The sequence below is a fragment of the Triturus cristatus genome, chromosome 12 (assembly GCF_964204655.1).
Source record: "Triturus cristatus chromosome 12, aTriCri1.1, whole genome shotgun sequence".
Taxonomy (NCBI): Eukaryota; Metazoa; Chordata; class Amphibia; order Caudata; family Salamandridae; genus Triturus; species Triturus cristatus.
The window spans coordinates 6,999,077-7,020,002 of NC_140595.1; the positions used below are offsets into that span (position 1 = coordinate 6,999,077).

Below are 20,926 nucleotides of genomic sequence, written 5' to 3' on the forward strand. Positions count from 1 at the left end.
TGCACCAGTCCAGTGGCCTCACTTCTGCACCAGTACAGTGGGCTCGTGAGCCGAAGACAGCGCTCTCACCGCTGCACCAGTCCGGTGGCCTCACTTCTGCACCAGTGCAGTGGGCTCGTGAGCCGAAGACAGCGCTCTCACCTCTGCACCTGTCCCGTGGCCTCACTTCTGCACCAGTGCAGTGACTCCACTCTGAACCCAAGGCAGCACTCTCACCTCTGCACCAGTCCCTTGACCTCACTTCTGCACCAGTGCAGTGACCCCACTCTGAACCAAAGACAGCGCTCTCACCTCGGCACCAGTGCATTGGCCTCACTTCTGCACCAGTATAGTGACCCCTTTCTGAGCCCAAGACTGAGCTCTCACCTCGGCACCAATGCAGTGACGCCACTCTGAGCCCAAGGCAGCGCTCTCACCTCTGCACCAGTCCAGTTGCCTCACTTCTGCAGCAGTGCAGTGACCCCCTTCTGAGCCCGGGACAGCTCTCTCACCGCTGCACCAGTCCAGTGGCCTCATTTCTGCGCCAGTGCAGTGACCCCCTTCTGAGCAGGGACAGTGCTCTCACCTCGGCACTAATGCAGTGACCACCTTCTGAGCCCAGCTGTAGCCCACAACACTGCTCTGCTCTTGGTCCTAAACTTCAAGGCACTGTTGAAGGCTTGCCAGCCGCAGACTAGGTTGGTGCCCGAGGTCACAGCAGGCCTTGCACTGTGGCCCATGGCACGCCAATGAGCTTAGGGCCCTGCCCTAGATGAAGCAAGTGCTGCACCGGCTGTGGCACCAGCAGTGAGAGTGCCAACACGGAGGCGTCCAAGCGCTGTCTTTGGAGAAAAAAGACAAGCGGGTACCGCTGAGATGCCCATGGAGGAAGGAAGTCTGAGCACGTGGCTGACATGCAGGGAATACAACATTTATAGCTAGTACATCAACATTTTTCAATTTTATTAAGGACACTTAGGCGAGGATTATGCTTCTCTTTCTTTACTGTTAAAATACAGCAGCCAGTGAGAATAAACAAAGCTTTAACCTACATATCCCATGAACCCTGAACTCAGTGTCTCTACCAATCAAGGGCATGCGTCCCCCTATATAAGCTCCTGAAACGATTGTCCGTCCTCTTTCTTCCCAAACATTTCACTTCAACTGTGCATGAATGACCTGTCTCCAACCTGGATACCAGGAATCAACTGCAACTTTGTGTCAATGGTTGATTCGAACACAGCACCTCAGAGGCATACTTCAACCGTGACCCTTTCAAATGGATCTCCAACCGCTCATGTCCCAATTGCGTCTCCAACCGCTCATGTCCCAATTGCGTCTCCAACCGCTCATGTCCCAATTGCGTCTCCAACCGCTCATGTCCCAACTGCGTCTCCAACCGCTCATGTCCCAACTGCGTCTCCAGCCGCTCATGTCCCAACTGCGTCTCCAGCCGCTCATTTCCCAACTGCGTCTCCAGCCGCTCATGTCCCAACTGCGCCACCAACCGCTTATGTCCCAACTGCGTCTCCAGCTGCTAATGTCCCAACTGCGTCTCCAGCTGCTCATGTCCCAACTGCGCCTCCAGCCGCTCATTTCCCAACTGCATCTCCAGCCACTCATGTCCCAACTGCGTCTCCAGCGGCTCATGTCCCAACTGCGTCTCCAACCGCTCATGTCCCAACTGCGTCTCCAGCCTCTCATGTCCCAACTGCGCCTCCAACCGCTCATGTCCCAACTGCGCCACCAACCGCTTATGTCCCAACTGCGTCTCCAGCTGCTAATGTCCCAACTGCGTCTCCAGCTGCTCATGTCCCAACTGCGCCTCCAACCGCGCATGTCCCAACTGCGCCTCCAACCGCGCATGTCCCAACTGCGCCTCCAACCGCGCATGTCCCAACTGCGTCTCCAGCCGCTCATGTCCCAACTGCGTCTCCAACCGCTCATGTCCCAACTGCGCCTCCAACCGCTCATGTCCCAACTGCGCCTCCAACCGCTCATGTCCCAACTGCACCTCCAACCGCCCATGTCCCAACTGCGCATCCAACCGCTGATGTCCCAACTGCGTCTCCAACCGCTCATGTCCCAACTGCGTCTCCAGCCGCTCATGTCCCAACTGCGTCTCCAGCCGCTCATGTCCCAACTGCGTCTCCAGCCGCTCATGTCCCAACTGCGTCTCCAGCCGCTCATGTCCCAACTGCGTCTCCAGCCGCCCCAACTGCGTCTCCAGCCGCTCATGTCCCAACTGCGTCTCCAGCCGCTCATGTCCCAACTGCGTCTCCAGCCGCTCATGTCCCAACTGCGTCTCCAGCTGCTCATGTCCCAACTGCGACTCCAACCGCTCATGTCCCAACTGCGTCTCCAACCGCTCATGTCCCAACTGCGTCTCCAGCCGCTTATGTCCCAACTGCGTCTCCAGCCGCTTATGTCCCAACTGCGTCTCCAGCCGCTTATGTCCCAACTGCGTCTCCAACAGCTCATGTCCCAACTGCGTCTCCAGCTGCTCATGCCCCAACTGCGTCGCCAGCTGCTCATGTCCCAACTGCGACTCCAATTCCTCATGTCCCAACTGCGTCTCCAGCCGGTCATGTCCCAACTGCGTCTCCAGCCGCTCTTGTCCCAACTGCGTCTCCAAGCGCTCATGTTCCAACTGCGTCTCCAAGCGCTCATGTTCCAACTGCATCTCCAACCGCTCATGTTCCAACTGCATCTCCAACCGCTCATGTCCCAACTGCGTCTCCAGCCGCTCATGTCCCAACTGCGTCTCCAGCCGCTCATGTCCCAACTGCGTCTCCAGCCGCTCATGTCCCAACTGCGTCTCCAGCCGCTCATGTCCCAACTGCGTCTCCAGCCGCTCATGTCCCAACTGCGTCTCCAACCGTTCATGTCTCAACTGCGTCTCCAACCGCTCATGTCCCAACGGCGTCTCCAGCCGCTCATGTCCCAACTGTTTCTCCAGCCGCTCATGTCCCAACTGCGTCTCCAACCGATCATGTCCCAACTGCGTCTCCAACCGCTCATGTCCCAACTGAGTCTCCAGCCTCTCATGTCCCAACTGCGTCTCCAGCCGCTCATGTCCCAACTGCGTCTCCAGCCGCTCATGTCCCAACTGCGTCTCAAGCCGCTCATGTCCCAACTGCGCCTCCAATTCCTCATGTCCCAACTGCTTCTCCAACCGCTCATGTCCCAACTGCGTCTCCAGCCGCTCATGTCCCAACTGCATCTCCAGCCACTCATGTCCCAACTGCGCCTCCAACCGCTCATGTCCCAACTGCGCCTCCAGCCGCTCATGTCCCAACTGCGCCTCCAGCCGCTCATGTCCCAACTGCGTCTCCAGCCGCTCATGTCCCAACTGCGTCTCCAGCCGCTCATGTCCCAACTGCGTCTCCAGCCGCTCATGTCCCAACTGTGCCTCCAACCGCTCATGTCCCAACTGCGCCTCCAATCGCGCATGTCCCAACTGCGTCTCAAGCCGCTCATGTCCCAACTGCGTCTCAAGCCGCTCATGTCCCAACCGCTCATGTCCCAACTGCGCCTCCAACCGCATATGTCCCAACTGCGCCTCCAACCGCTCATGTCCCAACTGTGCCTCCAACCACTCATGTCCCAACTGCGCCTCCAACCGGTCATGTCTCAACTGCGTCTCCAGCCGCTCATGTCCCAACTGCGACTCCAACACCTCATGTCCCAACTGCGCCTCCAACCGCTCATGTCCCAACTGCGCCTCCAACCGCTCATGTCCCAACTGCGTATATGCTGGTTTGTTATCTGCACCTGCCAAAAAAAGTAAAGAATCGTAACACCATGCCTCCCCAAACAGGAAACGGAAACCAAAGGGTGGGCTATACAACATAATAGCAAATATATAACAAGTGTGTTAACAATATCTACAACGAGGTGTATAGTAACAATATCAACAATCTGGTGTATAATTCACAGCGTCAGTCATAACAATGGCTGGGATAATCCTCGCCTCCGTGTCCTTAATAGCATTGAAGATTCTTGGTGCATTCGCTGGAATTGTTTTTATTCTCTGTCAGGTCAGAGGCTTCTGATTATGCCAGTTTAAAGGTGCACCGCCACCAATCGAGCGACATCTACAATCTCTTTAAGATTTAAAATAAAATCTTAAATGTAGAATCAGATGACCAATCAGCCGCTGCCATTAGGTCCTCTAACTGAGAACAAGTGGAAAAAAACTTTAGAAGCCATAGCAGCACGGAGCGAATAGGCCCCAAACGGGCCACATCAATACCCGCTTCAGTCAACAGCCATGTGACCCAACGAGCCAAGATTGCGGTAGTCACAGATGAAAAGGCTTTTGTGCTGAAATAAGCAATTAACCTCCAGGGTCTCTATGAAATTGGCTGGTGTAATATTCATAGGCCCTAACGCACCTTACCACACATGATTTCTGATTGTCAGGAAAAGTTGGGTAAGACACACTGCATTAATACACCTGTAGGAATAAATAGTCTACCTGTTACATCCAGCGCTCTCACATCGGACACTCACCTACAAGGAAGGAGGCACAAAAGCGGAGTCCATTTCGCTGACAACTGCTTCCTTATAAGGTCCTCGTTTGCTGGCCAAGCTTTCAAAACCCAAAGGACCACATTCACATCCCACAATACAGAATATTTCTATTGGGAGGGTGGGGGAGCGAACCAGCCTGAAACCCATAAGGAGTTTACAAATTAACGGGTGCTTACCTATAGATCTGCCTTCAAATGTGGATGACCCACAGAAATAGCGGACCGAACATTATTAATTGTCCTATAGGCTAAACTTTGGGTAGCCAGTTCACAGAGAAAGTTAGAAATCACTGAACAGCTGACCCCAAGGGAGCAGTCTCCTGTTCACTACATCAATGAACACATCTGTGTCAGGAGGCAGCATATCGTTTGTATATAAACCATTGGCCTAGAGTTCAGTTATTGAGTGTGTGAAACCATTTGCTGACTGAATGTGTACAAAAATGCTTTACACTGTCCTCTGATACTGCCTTACTGCTCGACCAAGCTACCACTTTAGAGAGTAAGGTTATATCTATCCTTACCCTGTACCTATTTGGGAACAGTAATATACAGAACCACTTTCTCACAGTGCCTCCACCAACCTTTTCTCCACCTGATGTTCATAAGGGACATCAGTATAGGGCCCACAGACTCATCCCCATCAAAGTACTGGGCCATAATGGTGTATTACACCAACAAAAGGAAGTCGATATACCTGAAGGAGAAAGTTAGCAGGGTGAGGGGCCCCACAGATGCACAACTATAGGCAGAGCTCACTGCCCGTGCCACCCGGGAGTTTGTCTATGAAGAAGGAGCACCCTGTCACTCTCCCCTAGGTAAGGTCCCTACATGCGCCTTTTCTGCCCCGCCCGGCGTTCTGGAGACAGAGTGGGATCCCTTGATGCCCTCGGCGGCTGGCTAACACTCCTGCAAGCTGCTCGAGTGATTTTAGAATGAGTGTTCAGACACACATGCGCGGCCTGCAGTAGAAACAGGACTGAGTCCTCCCCGCCGAGCTCGCTTGTGCTGAGAAAAGGCCCCATTCCAATCTTAAGTAAAATGGGCAACCCAAACTACCCTTGAGGGCTCGGGCAAAATCAAATGGACGGGTAAATGTGCCTTCAAGGGATTTATTTGAATATTAAATTAAGTTATTTTTATAATCAAATTTCAAGGACAGATAAATGGTTTCCTTACTCAATTTCTTTCAGTGGCTTATTCTACTGCACAGTATCTTCATACAGTGAATCAAAATCGCAAGCAAAAACAATATATACCATATAGAGTATAAATCATGAGTGAAAAGTCGTGCAAAAAACTAGAACTGAAACGGGTGTATATAGAAAAATATTAATTTTTTGTATGTCAAAAAATCATTAAGGGTACTTATAAATACAGACAATGAAACATTTAGGTAGCGATATAGAATTTAAAGCCTTCACTGTGACAATTGTGGAAAAGTGTCCACAATTGTGAATATTTTTCTATATACACCCGTTTCAGTTCTAGTTTTTTGCATGACTAGGTGGTTGTTCAGGCGGTTCTGTTTTCTGACAAGGAAGCGTGTCAGAAAAGCTTCATGGAGGAAGCCAAGCTCTAGGAAGGGGAGTCCAAAGATTGGATTGCCGTTCGCCTTTATATGGTTTGAACTTGAGATGGGGGCTCAGTGACGGATTACAGATGAAAGGAATTTGCCAATCTGAAGGAAGGAGTGGGGCTTTGGAGGCGATTCTTTCCTTCAGAACACAAGGAGACTTCAGACAGCTGCTCAAGATAAGGAAACTTGCTGCATGTCAACATCAAGGGAGACGGGAAGCCCCCTGTTGTCATTGAAGGTGAAACTTCTTTGCCCCAACCCCTCCCCTGTGCTGTGGGAACCTGTGGAAACTTCTAGCTACCGTCTGTAGCTGCGGAAGAGTGCCCTGTTAAAGAACTTACCATTTGAACCCTTGGTCCCTGCCCCAGGATTGCAGTCTTCAGCTTCATCCTTGCTTCTCCTGCACCGTCCCCGTGGGTGCCTTGCTATTGGAGACCCTAGACTGTGACCAGCGGGCTCTTTGGCACGGACCACTCCTCTTTTGGGTCATCTGAGAGTATCTGGTATCTGTGAGACTGGCACTCTGGCCAGCCACTACCCTCCTACAGCAGCCCAGTGGCTACTGCACTATTGGGACCCCAGTAACTGTGCCAAGACAACAGGCAGCCCTCTTCAGACCCCTGGCACCCCAGAGTGGTGTCCTCGCCAAGGAAGGCCGGGCACTTCTGTTGTTTTGGGTGGTGGGACAGTGGGTGGATCAGGATTATGTGACTTCATATGCACTGCTAAAACCCGAACACTGTTACTCAAGTATTGGTACCATTGTTCCAGCTGTGAAGAGTAACCCTGTGCAACATGATCTGTGTAACGCAATGTTAACGGTGTTCCTATAGTGCTTTCGGTCTAGCCACTATATTACTGTTGGTGGTCACAACTCTGGCCCAGAGGGTGGGTGGTAGAGATTTCTAGTTTTCACTGGGTATCCTAGTTTTATGTGTACTATGTTTTTCTTGTGTGTGTATTAAAGAACTTATCTTTGATCAAGTAAAGCACTGACTGGACAGAGACCTTACTTGCTGGTATTATGCCGTAACCTGTACTCTGGATGTCGTAGTCACCTCATCTGCTTGAGTGAGCCCTGGCCAGCTCTGTCTCGCTACCCTGAGGGCACAGAGTGCTGGAGAGGAGGGCTTGGTTATCTATTTGGGGTCTAGTTATAGTGTAGCCCCAGGACACCAGTGGTGAACAGATACAATTATACGACTGGAGCCCAGTAGCCCCTGACTGCCCTGGTGTCCCATGAACCTGTTCTTTACAACCTGGTTAGTCACCGGTACAGGATGATTAGTTTGAAGCTTTTCCACCACTAACATGTTATCAGGTCAAACGCATATCACAAGGCTTCCCATAGTATGGCCTTTGCTCCCTACCGCATAATCTGGATTTGGGAAAACTTGATGGTCCAGGTCAAGGGGTATCCTAAGGCGACCCCCTCTTGTCTACAAAGGACCTTTCCCCCAGAGGCAATTTGCTTTAACTGGTCATCTCTCAGCCTTGCCAGTCCAGCTGTATTCCAGCCTGTCAGCTTAAAATAATCTTGTATTCTGTGGAGCCTGGTAGGATTTTGAAGTTATTAAAGCCAAACTCAACCATTTCTGAAATCTGCATACTTCATTCATTTTCATTTCATTGGATGGAATGCACTGTTTATATACTATGCGCACGTGCAGAGCTAAGGAAACGGCCGAATCAGAACTTTAACTTTAAGATACTACATCTTCCGCATGTTATTGAACTTTGTTTGCTGCACCACAGAGAGACATTTTCAAAGCTAGTACTTAGCTGCAAACAGACAAAGAAACTGTCAATAAAATATTTTTCAATTTACTAATGTGTTCAGTAACGAATAAGAGTAATGAATTGCCCTGAAGAAGTTCTCATGCAAGTGAAACAAAACGCGGTGACTGGAAAAATTATTTGGAAATTAAAAAAAACAAAACATTAATTATAATATATGAATCTGATGACTACAGATTTTCTTTTTGGACTGTTTGCTTTGCAAGTGCACTAACTATATAGAGGGTGCACACTAATATAAGAGCATAGGTAATGTCTTCCGAAACCAGCTTAATGCATGGACTACTGGTAGGTGTGAGTGTAGCCGCTAGTCTGCTATGGTATTACTATGTTTAAGGAATGAGCAATAAGTGAGCTCCTGTGTTTGCCTGATTTGATAATTGGTAAATCATTAGTTCTTCTTTAGATGTTGAAGACCAGTAGTTCTCTTCGTTACTAAGCTCTCTATTGCGCAACGTCAGCGGATTCTAATATTCTTACAGGCGGGTCTAACACCAAACGAGCAGTGGTCATCAGATCAGCAAGTTGAAAAATTCAGTCACTTTCGTATATATGAATTTTAAGATCACATTTGTGCATACCATGTCAGAACCCATGTGAATCACAGAAATCATTGTTATCAAAGGCATATCAGCTGAATGAATTACCCTATTTGGGGCGCTGGAACGATCCTTGCAGTATTTCGACTCAGTTTAAATCTGTTGGAGACATATTTGTTCATTCTAATCCAGTGAGTGGGTTGGATCACGACGGTGATCGCTATCACGAGTAGGGGACAGCTCTGCATGTCTGCGATTATAGACTGCAGGACTTGAGTTGCTGTTTGCTCTCAAATCCTCTGCTGCCCTTCATGGGTGGTGTCATCATTTCCTGTTTCAGAGATGATCTGTGTTCAATGAGGATACCTCATTCGAGTTTTTCGCAGGATAGGGGTGCTGGCTCGACAGTCTCCATGGTTGAATTTACTTCCTTGGTTTGGCCGTCTCAAAGAGGCCCCTTTTCAGGTTCTTCCTTTATACCCATTACAGTGATGGAGAAGGAACAGCTACTTTTAACTAATTTCACAAGCAGGCAATTAAAAATAGGAAATACGCTTTGAGAGACTTTATTTTTTAAATTTCTTAATTTTTCAGTTGCTACCTTTTTATTTCACCAGACAACTTCTGTCCCGAAAACAAAGAGTTTACAGCTTTGGGATCGATTGACCATTTTTAAAAAAAATAAAATTCCTACTGCAGTATTTTTGGTAACACTTCACATTCTAGTTTTTGAAGACTTGACTGCTTGTGGTGCTGTGGGGGGTGTCGAGTTGGAAACCTTTGACCTTCTTAAAAAGATACAGTGCTGGTGACGTTGGCTAGACTCGATCTTGATGTGACATCGGATCATCCTTGATTTGAGAATGGGCAACAGTGCATTATATCAGACTCTTACACAGGAAGGCTTGCGTGACGTTAGGACTGGCGTTCGGCTGGCAGGGTATGTCTCATTCGTGTAGACATCCGAAGACCGTATCCAGGTCTATGATGGAACCATCTAGCAGTGATGTCTTGATGGTCGGCACCGTTCTCTGACCCTCCCAGACAAGATTCCAGCTTTCTTGCTACCTGTGAAGTGGCCTCTCTGGGAAAGAACGTTCTTGACGTTTCATTTCAATCTTCCAGGTCCAATGTGTCTCAAAGTTTCCCCAGTGTTTCTACCACAAGTTTGGCATCCGATGAAGGCTTCTTGTAGGAGGAGAAGCTGAGGATACATAGAAGATGTCTTCGTCTTAATACCATAATTTCAGATTGTAATGATGCATTCTTTGATCTGAAGAAATCAGTTAATTTAGATTTAATACCAGTCTGTTTTGTAGTAATGACTGCATCTTTTATTGGTATCACACTTACTTGTGAGATAATTGTCTATAGCATGCCTGCGTAATACTATATTCCATGGTCATTATGATAAGTCCGAGTTGAGGCTTTAAAATGTACAAGCTAAACAAACCTGTTCTCCTGACTTTGCTGGACGCAACCCTCAGACACAGCCCGGTCCTTGCTCCTCGGATACAGCCAGGGGTCCAATCCGAGACACAGCCGCGCCCAGCTGAGTCCAAGCCCCTCAGACTCGTCCTGGGCCTAGCCCCACATCCACAACCATGGCCCAGACCCTCTGATACAGCCAGATGTGGCTTTTCTGAGGTCTTTAGATGCCCAAGGCCCTGCTGATTGCCGGGTTGTTGTAGACCTGCTGATGTGGAAAGGGTGGCATAGGTGCAGTGGCCTCGGTGAAGTTGTGTGGACAGTGGCTTTGCTGAGGTGTTTGGATGCACTTCCCATGGGGACGGTCATGTGGTGGCAATGCTAAGGTGACAGCATGTTGTGGTGCTGATGTGGTGGTACAGAGTCATATTGCTGATTTGACAGTGGGCATCAGTTATAGTGGTGAGGTGCAGTGGTGCTGTTGTGTTAGGGGACTGTAGTCCTGTTGCAGTGGTGTATTGCGAGGCATAAGTGGGGAGATGCAGCCATGCTAATCTGATTATGGGCTGCACTCGTCCTGTTGAGATGGTGTGTTGTGTTTGTGTGGATCTGGTAGTCTGGTATGTAGTAGTGGGCTGTAGTTGTCCCTTGAAGTGGTGGGTAGTGGTGATGCTAATGTGATGGTGGGCTGCTCTCGTCCTGTTGAGATGGTGTGTTGGGCTGATGCGTGGTGATGGGCTGTAGTAATTCCTTGAGGTGGTGGTGCTAATGTGATGGTGGGTTGCACTCCTCTGGTGTGTTGTGCTGGTGTGGATGTGGTAGTCTGCTGTGCGGTAATGGGCTGTAGTTGTCCCCTGAGGAGGTGGGTAGTGGTGGGTACAGTGACCCTGCTGTGGTGTATCAGTGCCCTGCTTCAGTGGTGGGTGCAGTGACCCTGCAGTGGTGGGGTGCAGGGACCCTGCAGTGGTGGGGTGCAGGGACCCTGCAGTGGAGGGGTGCAGGGACCCTTCAGTGGAGGGGTGCAGGGACCCTGCAGTGGTGGGGTGCAGGGACCCTGCAGTGGTGGGGTGCAGTGGCTCTCTTGCAGTCGTGGGGTTGCAGTCATTCTCTTGCCGTGGGGGATACAGCTGATTTGCCTTAATCCTGTACTTTCTCTGCTCAGACAATTCTCTTCTTCGCTCCTCACAGGCAATACTTTGGCAGCTCCACAGATTTCTTCTCGAGCGGCGCTATCAGCAGACCCTCCTTTCAGGACACCAGCTATGCCGGAACAGAGAGCTCGTCCAGCCTGGCGCCACGGAGTGTGGACTTTCTGCAGGTGAGAGCCCTTACTTGTACCCAGCGATGGGCCTGGCTGTGGCTTCTGAACATGTCTGTTCCCAGTGAGTGGGTTTCTGTGGCGTCCACCCTTGTCTGTGGTTAGGGATAGAAGTGCTGCGGCCTTGAGCATTACCTGTGGCAAGTTACAGCCCAAATGTGACCACCCACTAATCGGTGTCTAGTTGTGACTTCTCACTCATCGGTGTCCAGTGATGGGCCTACTTTGGCCTCTGACCCTACTTGGGTCTCTTGAAAGGTCTGCTGTGGCCTCTGACCCTACCTGTGAGCACTGATGGGCCTACTGTGGCCTCTGACCCTACTTGTGCCTCTTGAAAGGTCTGCTGTGGCCTCTGACCCTACCTGTGAGCACTGATGGGCCTACTGTGGCCACTGACCCTACGTGTGCCTCTTGAAAGGTCTGCTGTGGACTCTAACCCTACCTGTACCCTAGGGTATGTCTGCTATGGACTCTGACCCTACCTGTGCCCCAGGATATATCTGCTGTGGTCTCTAACCCTACCTCTGCCCCTTGATAGGGCTACTGTGACCTCTGACCCCACTCCTGGCCAGCAATAGGCTTGCTGTACCCTCTTGCGCTAGCTCTGTCCAATCAGAGGTCTACTGTGGCCTCTAAACCTACCAGTGCCCCTTGATGGGCTTGCACTGACATCTGACCTTAACGGTGCTCTTGATAGGCCTGCAGTGACCTCTAACACGACCGCTGCCCCTTGATAGGCCTGCTGTGACCTCTGACCCTACCTGTGCCCTTTGATAGGCCTGCTGTGACCTCTGACCCTACCAGTGCTCTTTGATAGGCCTGCTGGGACCTCCGATCCTACCTTTGCGCCTAGATTGGCCTGCCTGCTGCCCCTGCACCATGAAAGGCCTTCCTGTGCTGCTGCTCGCTGTGCTTTTTTAAACGCTGCCTACTGTGTTTTTCCTCTCTGCTCGTTACATAATTTATATTTTTGTCACTTCTCGGAAGATGCTTTCGCAATGATTTCTTACTGTTTGCCTTCCCACAATTTGTAAAAAAATAAAAAATAAAAAAAAATAGTGTGTCTGGCTGGTGCACAGCTGCTGCGATCTCTGCCCTCTCAGCAGATAGTGGCAACTACTAACCGAGCAGAATCAGCAGGAGTGGTGAGGGGTCGGTGTGGGGGGGGACTGTGGGAGAGGGGAGTGGACAAGCCCCCCTCCCCCACACACCCCCACCCCAACTCCCTCTGCGGGCAGCCCGCTCATCTCTGAGGAAGCAGAAGACAGTCTGGGGGTCTCTGGGCATTTCAGGGCATTCTGTGCCTTCTCCGTTGGAAGTGGGAGGACGTGATCCCCCGAGCCAATGCCAATGACCATCAGCAGGCGCTGTGACAGTGGACACAGGTATAGAGGTGTCTTTACATTGTATACTGAAGGGCCACTCAAGGCGCTATGATAGCGGACACAGGTATAGAGGTGTCTTTACATTGTATACTGAAGGGCCACTCAAGGCGCTGTGACAGTGGACACAGGCATAGAGGTGTCTTTACATTGTATACTGAAGGGCCACTCAAGGCGCTATGATAGCGGACACAGGTATAGAGGTGTCTTTACATTGTATACTGAAGGGCCACTCAAGGCGCTGTGACAGTGGACACAGGCATAGAGGTGTCTTTACATTGTATACTGAAGGGCCACTCAAGGCGCTGTGACAGTGGACACAGGCATAGAGGTGTCTTTACATTGTATACTGAAGGGCCACTCAAGGCGCTATGATAGCGGACACAGGTATAGAGGTGTCTTTACATTGTATACTGAAGGGCCACTCAAGGCGCTGTGACAGTGGACACAGGCATAGAGGTGTCTTTACATTGTATACTGAAGGGCCACTCAAGGCGCTATGATAGCGGACACAGGTATAGAGGTGTCTTTACATTGTATACTGAAGGGCCACTCAAGGCGCTATGATAGCGGACACAGGTATAGAGGTGTCTTTACATTGTATACTGAAGGGCCACTCAAGGCGCTATGATAGCGGACACAGGTATAGAGGTGTCTTTACATTGTATACTGAAGGGCCACTCAAGGCGCTGTGACAGTGGACACAGGCATAGAGGTGTCTTTACATTGTATACTGAAGGGCCACTCAAGGCGCTATGATAGCGGACACAGGTATAGAGGTGTCTTTACATTGTATACTGAAGGGCCACTCAAGGCGCTGTGACAGTGGACACAGGCATAGAGGTGTCTTTACATTGTATACTGAAGGGCCACTCAAGGCGCTATGATAGCGGACACAGGTATAGAGGTGTCTTTACATTGTATACTGAAGGGCCACTCAAGGCGCTATGATAGCGGACACAGGTATAGAGGTGTCTTTACATTGTATACTGAAGGGCCACTCAAGGCGCTATGATAGCGGACACAGGTATAGAGGTGTCTTTACATTGTATACTGAAGGGCCACTCAAGGCGCTGTGACAGTGGACACAGGCATAGAGGTGTCTTTACATTGTATACTGAAGGGCCACTCAAGGCGCTATGATAGCGGACACAGGCATAGAGGTGTCTTTACATTGTATACTGAAGGGCCACTCAAGGCGCTATGATAGCGGACACAGGTATAGAGGTGTCTTTACATTGTATACTGAAGGGCCACTCAAGGCGCTATGATAGCGGACACAGGTATAGAGGTGTCTTTACATTGTATACTGAAGGGCCACTCAAGGCACTATGATAGCGGACACAGGTATAGAGGTGTCTTTACATTGTATACTGAAGGGCCACTCAAGGCGCTATGACAGTGGACACAGGCATAGCGGTGTCTTTACATTGTATACTGAAGGGCCACTCAAGGCGCTATGACAGTGGACACAGGCATAGCGGTGTCTTTACATTGTATACTGAAGGGCCACTCAAGGCGCTGTGACAGTGGACACAGGCATAGAAGTGTCTTTACATTGTATACTGAAGGGCCACTCAAGGCGCTATGATAGCGGACACAGGTATAGAGGTGTCTTTACATTGTATACTGAAGGGCCACTCAAGGCGCTATGACAGTGGACACAGGCATAGCGGTGTCTTTACATTGTATACTGAAGGGCCACTCAAGGCGCTATGACAGTGGACACAGGCATAGAGGTGTCTTTACATTGTATACTGAAGGGCCACTCAAGGCGCTATGATAGCGGACACAGGTATAGAGGTGTCTTTACATTGTATACTGAAGGGCCACTCAAGGCGCTATGATAGCGGACACAGGTATAGAGGTGTCTTTACATTGTATACTGAAGGGCCACTCAAGGCGCTGTGATAGTGGACACAGGTATAGAGGTGTCTTGACATTATATACTGAAGGGCCACTCAAGGCGCTATGATAGCGGACACAGGTATAGAGGTGTCTTTACATTGTATACTGAAGGGCCACTCAAGGCGCTGTGACAGTGGACACAGGCATAGAGGTGTCTTTACATTGTATACTGAAGGGCCACTCAAGGCGCTGTGATAGTGGACACAGGCATAGTGGTGTCTTTACATTGTATACTGAAGGGCCACTCAAGGCGCTATGACAGTGGACACAGGTATAGAGGTGTCTTTACATTGTATACTGAAGGGCCACTCAAGGCGCTGTGATAGTGGACACAGGTATAGAGGTGTCTTGACATTATATACTGAAGGGCCACTCAAGGCGCTATGATAGCGGACACAGGTATAGAGGTGTCTTTACATTGTATACTGAAGGGCCACTCAAGGCGCTGTGACAGTGGACACAGGCATAGAGGTGTCTTTACATTGTATACTGAAGGGCCACTCAAGGCGCTATGACAGTGGACACAGGCATAGAGGTGTCTTTACATTGTATACTGAAGGGCCACTCAAGGCGCTATGATAGCGGACACAGGTATAGAGGTGTCTTTACATTGTATACTGAAGGGCCACTCAAGGCGCTATGACAGTGGACACAGGCATAGAGGTGTCTTTACATTGTATACTGAAGGGCCACTCAAGGCGCTGTGATAGTGGACACAGGCATAGCGGTGTCTTTACATTGTATACTGAAGGGCCACTCAAGGCGCTATGACAGTGGACACAGGCATAGAGGTGTCTTTACATTGTATACTGAAGGGCCACTCAAGGCGCTATGATAGCGGACACAGGTATAGAGGTGTCTTTACATTGTATACTGAAGGGCCACTCAAGGCGCTATGATAGCGGACACAGGTATAGAGGTGTCTTTACATTGTATACTGAAGGGCCACTCAAGGCGCTATGATAGCGGACACAGGTATAGAGGTGTCTTTACATTGTATACTGAAGGGCCACTCAAGGCGCTATGACAGTGGACACAGGCATAGCGGTGTCTTTACATTGTATACTGAAGGGCCACTCAAGGCGCTATGACAGTGGACACAGGCATAGAGGTGTCTTTACATTGTATACTGAAGGGCCACTCAAGGCGCTATGATAGCGGACACAGGTATAGAGGTGTCTTTACATTGTATACTGAAGGGCCACTCAAGGCGCTATGATAGCGGACACAGGTATAGAGGTGTCTTTACATTGTATACTGAAGGGCCACTCAAGGCGCTATGATAGCGGACACAGGTATAGAGGTGTCTTTACATTGTATACTGAAGGGCCACTCAAGGCGCTGTGATAGTGTACCCAGGCATAGTGGTGTCTTTACATTGTATACTGAAGGGCCACTCAAGGCGCTATGACAGTGGACACAGGTATAGAGGTGTCTTTACATTGTATACTGAAGGGCCACTCAAGGCGCTGTGATAGTGGACACAGGTATAGAGGTGTCTTGACATTGTATACTGAAGGGCCACTCAAGGCGCTATGATAGCGGACACAGGTATAGAGGTGTCTTTACATTGTATACTGAAGGGCCACTCAAGGCGCTGTGACAGTGGACACAGGCATAGAGGTGTCTTTACATTGCATACTGAAGGGCCACTCAAGGCGCTATGACAGTGGACACAGGCATAGAGGTGTCTTTACATTGTATACTGAAGGGCCACTCAAGGCGCTATGATAGCGGACACAGGTATAGAGGTGTCTTTACATTGTATACTGAAGGGCCACTCAAGGCGCTATGACAGTGGACACAGGCATAGAGGTGTCTTTACATTGTATACTGAAGGGCCACTCAAGGCGCTGTGATAGTGGACACAGGCATAGCGGTGTCTTTACATTGTATACTGAAGGGCCACTCAAGGCGCTATGATAGCGGACACAGGTATAGAGGTGTCTTTACATTGTATACTGAAGGGCCACTCAAGGCGCTATGATAGCGGACACAGGTATAGAGGTGTCTTTACATTGTATACTGAAGGGCCACTCAAGGCGCTGTGATAGTGGACACAGGCATAGTGGTGTCTTTACATTGTATACTGAAGGGCCACTCAAGGCGCTGTGATAGTGGACACAGGTATAGAGGTGTCTTGACATTGTATACTGAAGGGCCACTCAAGGCGCTATGATAGCGGACACAGGTATAGAGGTGTCTTTACATTGTATACTGAAGGGCCACTCAAGGCGCTGTGATAGTGGACACAGGCATAGTGGTGTCTTTACATTGTATACTGAAGGGCCACTCAAGGCGCTGTGACAGTGGACACAGGTATAGAGGTGTCTTTACATTGTATACTGAACGGCCACTCAAGGCGCTATGACAGTGGACACAGGCATAGAGGTGTCTTTACATTGTATACTGAAGGGCCACTCAAGGTGCTGTGATAGTGGACACAGGTATAGAGGTGTCTTTACATTGTATACTGAAGGGCCACTCAAGGCGCTGTGACAGTGGACACAGGTATAGAGGTGTCTTTACATCGTATACTGAAGGGCCACCTCTAGGCGCTGTGATGGTGGACAACAATAAGGAGCTATAGAGGGAATAAAACCTAGGTCGCCCTCCTCTCAATCATTATGTTTCACAACAGACCTAGGTCTTTAGAAGGTATAATGGTCAAAACACAATATGGTTCAGAACCCTTTAAATTAGGTTATTCCATGCTCCCCATATTTTCAAATTTTGGGGTATTCACCACAAGATTCGCCACCTTCAATTTCAATACATAAACACTTTACTTTAAGCAGTCTCCCCAATGAGCCTCCTGGTGTAAAGACTCGTATGAAGTACACCAGATGTTTCTCTAATCAGTCGATTAATAGAAGAAACGTGACAACAAAAATGTGAAAAGAGACGTGATGGCACCTCACGTGCGCAACACCAATTGAGCCTGCTGACTGGTACTCATCAGCTATGCCCACTTTTATCATCATCTGTGACCATCACGCTCAAAAAGAAGAGTAAAGAAAGTGTCCACACTGTAAACCCCAAAAGAAATTGTTGAAGGTAAGTGATGCGAGTAAATAGTGAAGATTAAAAAATGAAAGGGATGCACCCTCTATAGGTTCCAACTTTATTCTTCCTTAGGAGTGCACCCAATCCAAAGCTTAAAAAGGTTGCTAAATATGCATACCATTAGTATGTGCCAACATGTTTCATCGCCAGGTTTATTTGGGGCGATTTCGTCAGGGCAACTACAGTCGCTAAGCACACGTCAAAGACACTTCTTAGAGTTTCATCAGGGGACTGCCAAAAGTAAAAAACAAAGATACACACAACTTAACCATTACCACAACTCGTTATATAAGGGAACAAAAATATCTCTCCTCTTAATTAAAGATATCAATTACCCTTGTGGAGCCATGGTCTCTCGTACCGGCTCCTTCGTGAAGGACACCCAAAGGCTTCCTAATGTGAGTCCTCGTGATGAGAAAGCATTCAGCCGTAATGCCAATCTATGGATAGTATGGATAGTATGGTTTCGATACATTCAGACATCCAATATTTACAAATCTAATATTTACAAACTCGTGACCACTTGTGATAGAGGACGCAGGTATAGAGGTGTCTTTACATTGTATACTGAAGGGCCACTCAAGGTGCTATGATAGTGGACACAGGTTTAGAGGTGTCTTTACATTGGATACTGAAGGGCCACTCAAGGCGCTGTGATAGTGGACACAGGTATAGAGGTGTCTTTACATCGTATACTGAAGGGCCACTCAAGGCGCTGTGATAGTGGACACAGGTATAGAGGTGTCTTTACATTGTATACTGAAGGGCCACTCAAGGCGCTATGATAGCGGACACAGGTATAGAGGTGTCTTGACATTGTATACTGAAGGGCCACTCAAGGCGCTGTGATGGTGGACACAGGTATAGAGGTGTCTTTACATTGTATACTGAAGGGCCACCTCTAGGCGCTGTGATGGTGTACACAGGTATAGAGGTGTCTTTACATCGTATACTGAAGGGCCACTCAAGGCGCCTTGATAGTGGACGCAGGTATAGAGGTGTCTTTACATTGTATACTGAAGGGCCACTCAAGGCGCTGTGATGGTGGACACAGGTATAGAGGTGTCTTTATATTGTATACTGAAGGGCCACTCAAGGCGCTGTGATGGTGGACACAGGTATAGAGGTGTCTTCACATTGTATACTGAAGGGCCACTCAAGGCGCTGTGATGGTGGACACAGGTATAGAGGTGTCTTCACATTGTATACTGAAGGGCCACTCAAGGCGCTGTGATGGTGGACACAGGTATAGAGGTGTCTTCACATTGTATACTGAAGGGCCACTCAAGGCGCTGTGATGGTGGACACAGGTATAGAGGTGTCTTCACATTGTATACTGAAGGGCCACTCAAGGCGCTGTGATGGTGGACACAGGTATAGAGGTGTCTTCACATTGTATACTGAAGGGCCACTCAAGGAGCTGTGATGGTGGACACAGGTATAGAGGTGTCTAGACATTGTATACTGAAGGGCCACTCAAGGCGCTGTGATGGTGGACACAGGTATAGAGGTGTCTTCACTTTGTATACTGAAGGGCCACTCAAGGCGCTGTGATGGTGGACACAGGTATAGAGGTGTCTTCATATTGTATACTGAAGGGCCACTCAAGGCGCTGTGATGGTGGACACAGGTATAGAGGTGTCTTGCTCTGCAGTGTCAGACCCCCTGCACCTCCAGGTTAGTAGAGTGTGACCCCCACACTGCCCCTCCATGCTCTGCAGTGTCAGACCCCCCTGCACCTCCAGGTTAGGAGAGTGTGACCCCATACTGCCCCTCCATGCTCTGCAGCCTCCCGCCCACAGCCCTGGAGCCTTGCTTCTTTGTGCACCCCCACCCCTCTCCCCATTCAGAGGGTGTGGCCAGACTGGGACTTCCGGTGGAAACTTTGGGACTTCTTGCTGTGTGTAGTCGGATTGTTCTCCTTTATAGGTCAGTTTAAATGCTCTGCATTGTTTGTCAGTCGGCCTAGACGGGCCGAACACACCTGCAGAGGATCACACATTTCAAGAGGCAGCTTCCCTTTAGGCAGTCTGGAAAACAAAGGGGACCGTAAAATCTGGACCCTCTGATCGCTACAGGAGGCATGTTTTCATAACCTGTGCCTTTCCCATAGACACATGTTATCAGTAGCTCCAGACCTGCCCATGATGATTACAGGCCATAGATCATGGCCCCATAGGGTAACATTGAGCCGTTCAGCGGGGAGAGGTAGGAGGGGGGGGGGGTTTGGCTACCAAAGCACCCCTAGCCTAACATGAAGCTATTCCATGTGGCGCCTGCTGGGAGAGGCAGGGCCCAAAGAGCCCCCAGAATTAACGCTGAGCTTGTCCATACCTGCATTAGGCGGTTTCCACCCCCTCCCCCCTTAAAATGACATCGGCCCATTCCTTCCATAGGGATTGTGAATGCCCCCACAGGCTGAGAATGGGCCCTCCTGTGTGTATTCACAGCACAGGAATCGTGAATACTGCCCCTCAGAATCTAACTGGAAAAGACATTAGGCCCCAGCACCCAATTAAATTGGCCCCCATTACCCAATCAGACAGCTACAAAATTGGCCCCCTTTGTAAACCGCGGCAGATTTGAACTTGTAAAGTCACACTTTGTCGGACTTTTGCGAGGTATGGCAGACCGTGCATTTGTGCTTGCTGCACGCACAGTCTGTGGTAACAGCAGAGACATCAACAATCCAAAGTGTCCACTAGGCCATGAAAAAGCACAAAAGGCAGCCAGAAACCTGGCCCACGCCCTCCGCTGCCAGACCAGCCCTTCACGCGCCTCCAGGCTGCTCTTTAGTCTAGTTTGACGCTGCTGCCCCTAGGCTAGCATGGGGCCGTTGATGTCTGTGCTGGTGCACAAACATAGACATTGTGATAACCGCTCACACAGCACCATTCCTTTCTGTGCTCAGGCCACAGTACAGGAATCGTTAACACCACACCTAGGCAGATATTGAACATTCTCTGTTAGTGCCAGAGGACAGGTACCGTGAACACTGCCCTAGATATTAAACCGGATCCAATACTGGCACTGCATAGAAGTGATAAACAGACCACCTACAATAAGACCTTGAGCGAGGTGAACCAGCAAGGAAGAAAAGCTGTGGTTGCGTCAAGAAGTCAACACACTCTTCATCAATCAATCAGGATTTGTAGTGCGTGGCTGCATCCCCCGTGAGGGTCTCGGGGCACTAGCAGAGCATCCTTCGTGTTCTCCTGTTGGTTAAAAATCCAGGTCTTGAGGTCCTTCCTGAGCTGCTGGAGCGACGGTGAGGCTCTGAGGTGCAGGGGAGGGAGCTCCAGGTCTTAGCCGCCAGATCGGAGAAGGAGCGGCCTCCGCTGCTTGTCCGGTGGGTGCTAGGGAGAGAGGGGTCCAGAGCGGAGGTTCCTGGTAGG

General features: G+C 49.6%; 1 protein-coding gene across 2 annotated transcripts in view; it reads left to right on the plus strand.

Moving 5' to 3' along the window:
- SBNO2 (strawberry notch homolog 2) overlaps positions 1 to 20,926 on the plus strand; it is a 502,221-nt gene that overhangs the window by 204,716 nt on the left and 276,579 nt on the right. For both annotated transcript variants that reach the window (XM_085639189.1, XM_085639190.1), the window contains exon 4: positions 11,046 to 11,175. In XM_085639189.1, the coding sequence (XP_085495315.1) occupies positions 11,046 to 11,175 (130 nt within the window). The remainder of the gene's footprint in view (positions 1 to 11,045; positions 11,176 to 20,926) is intronic.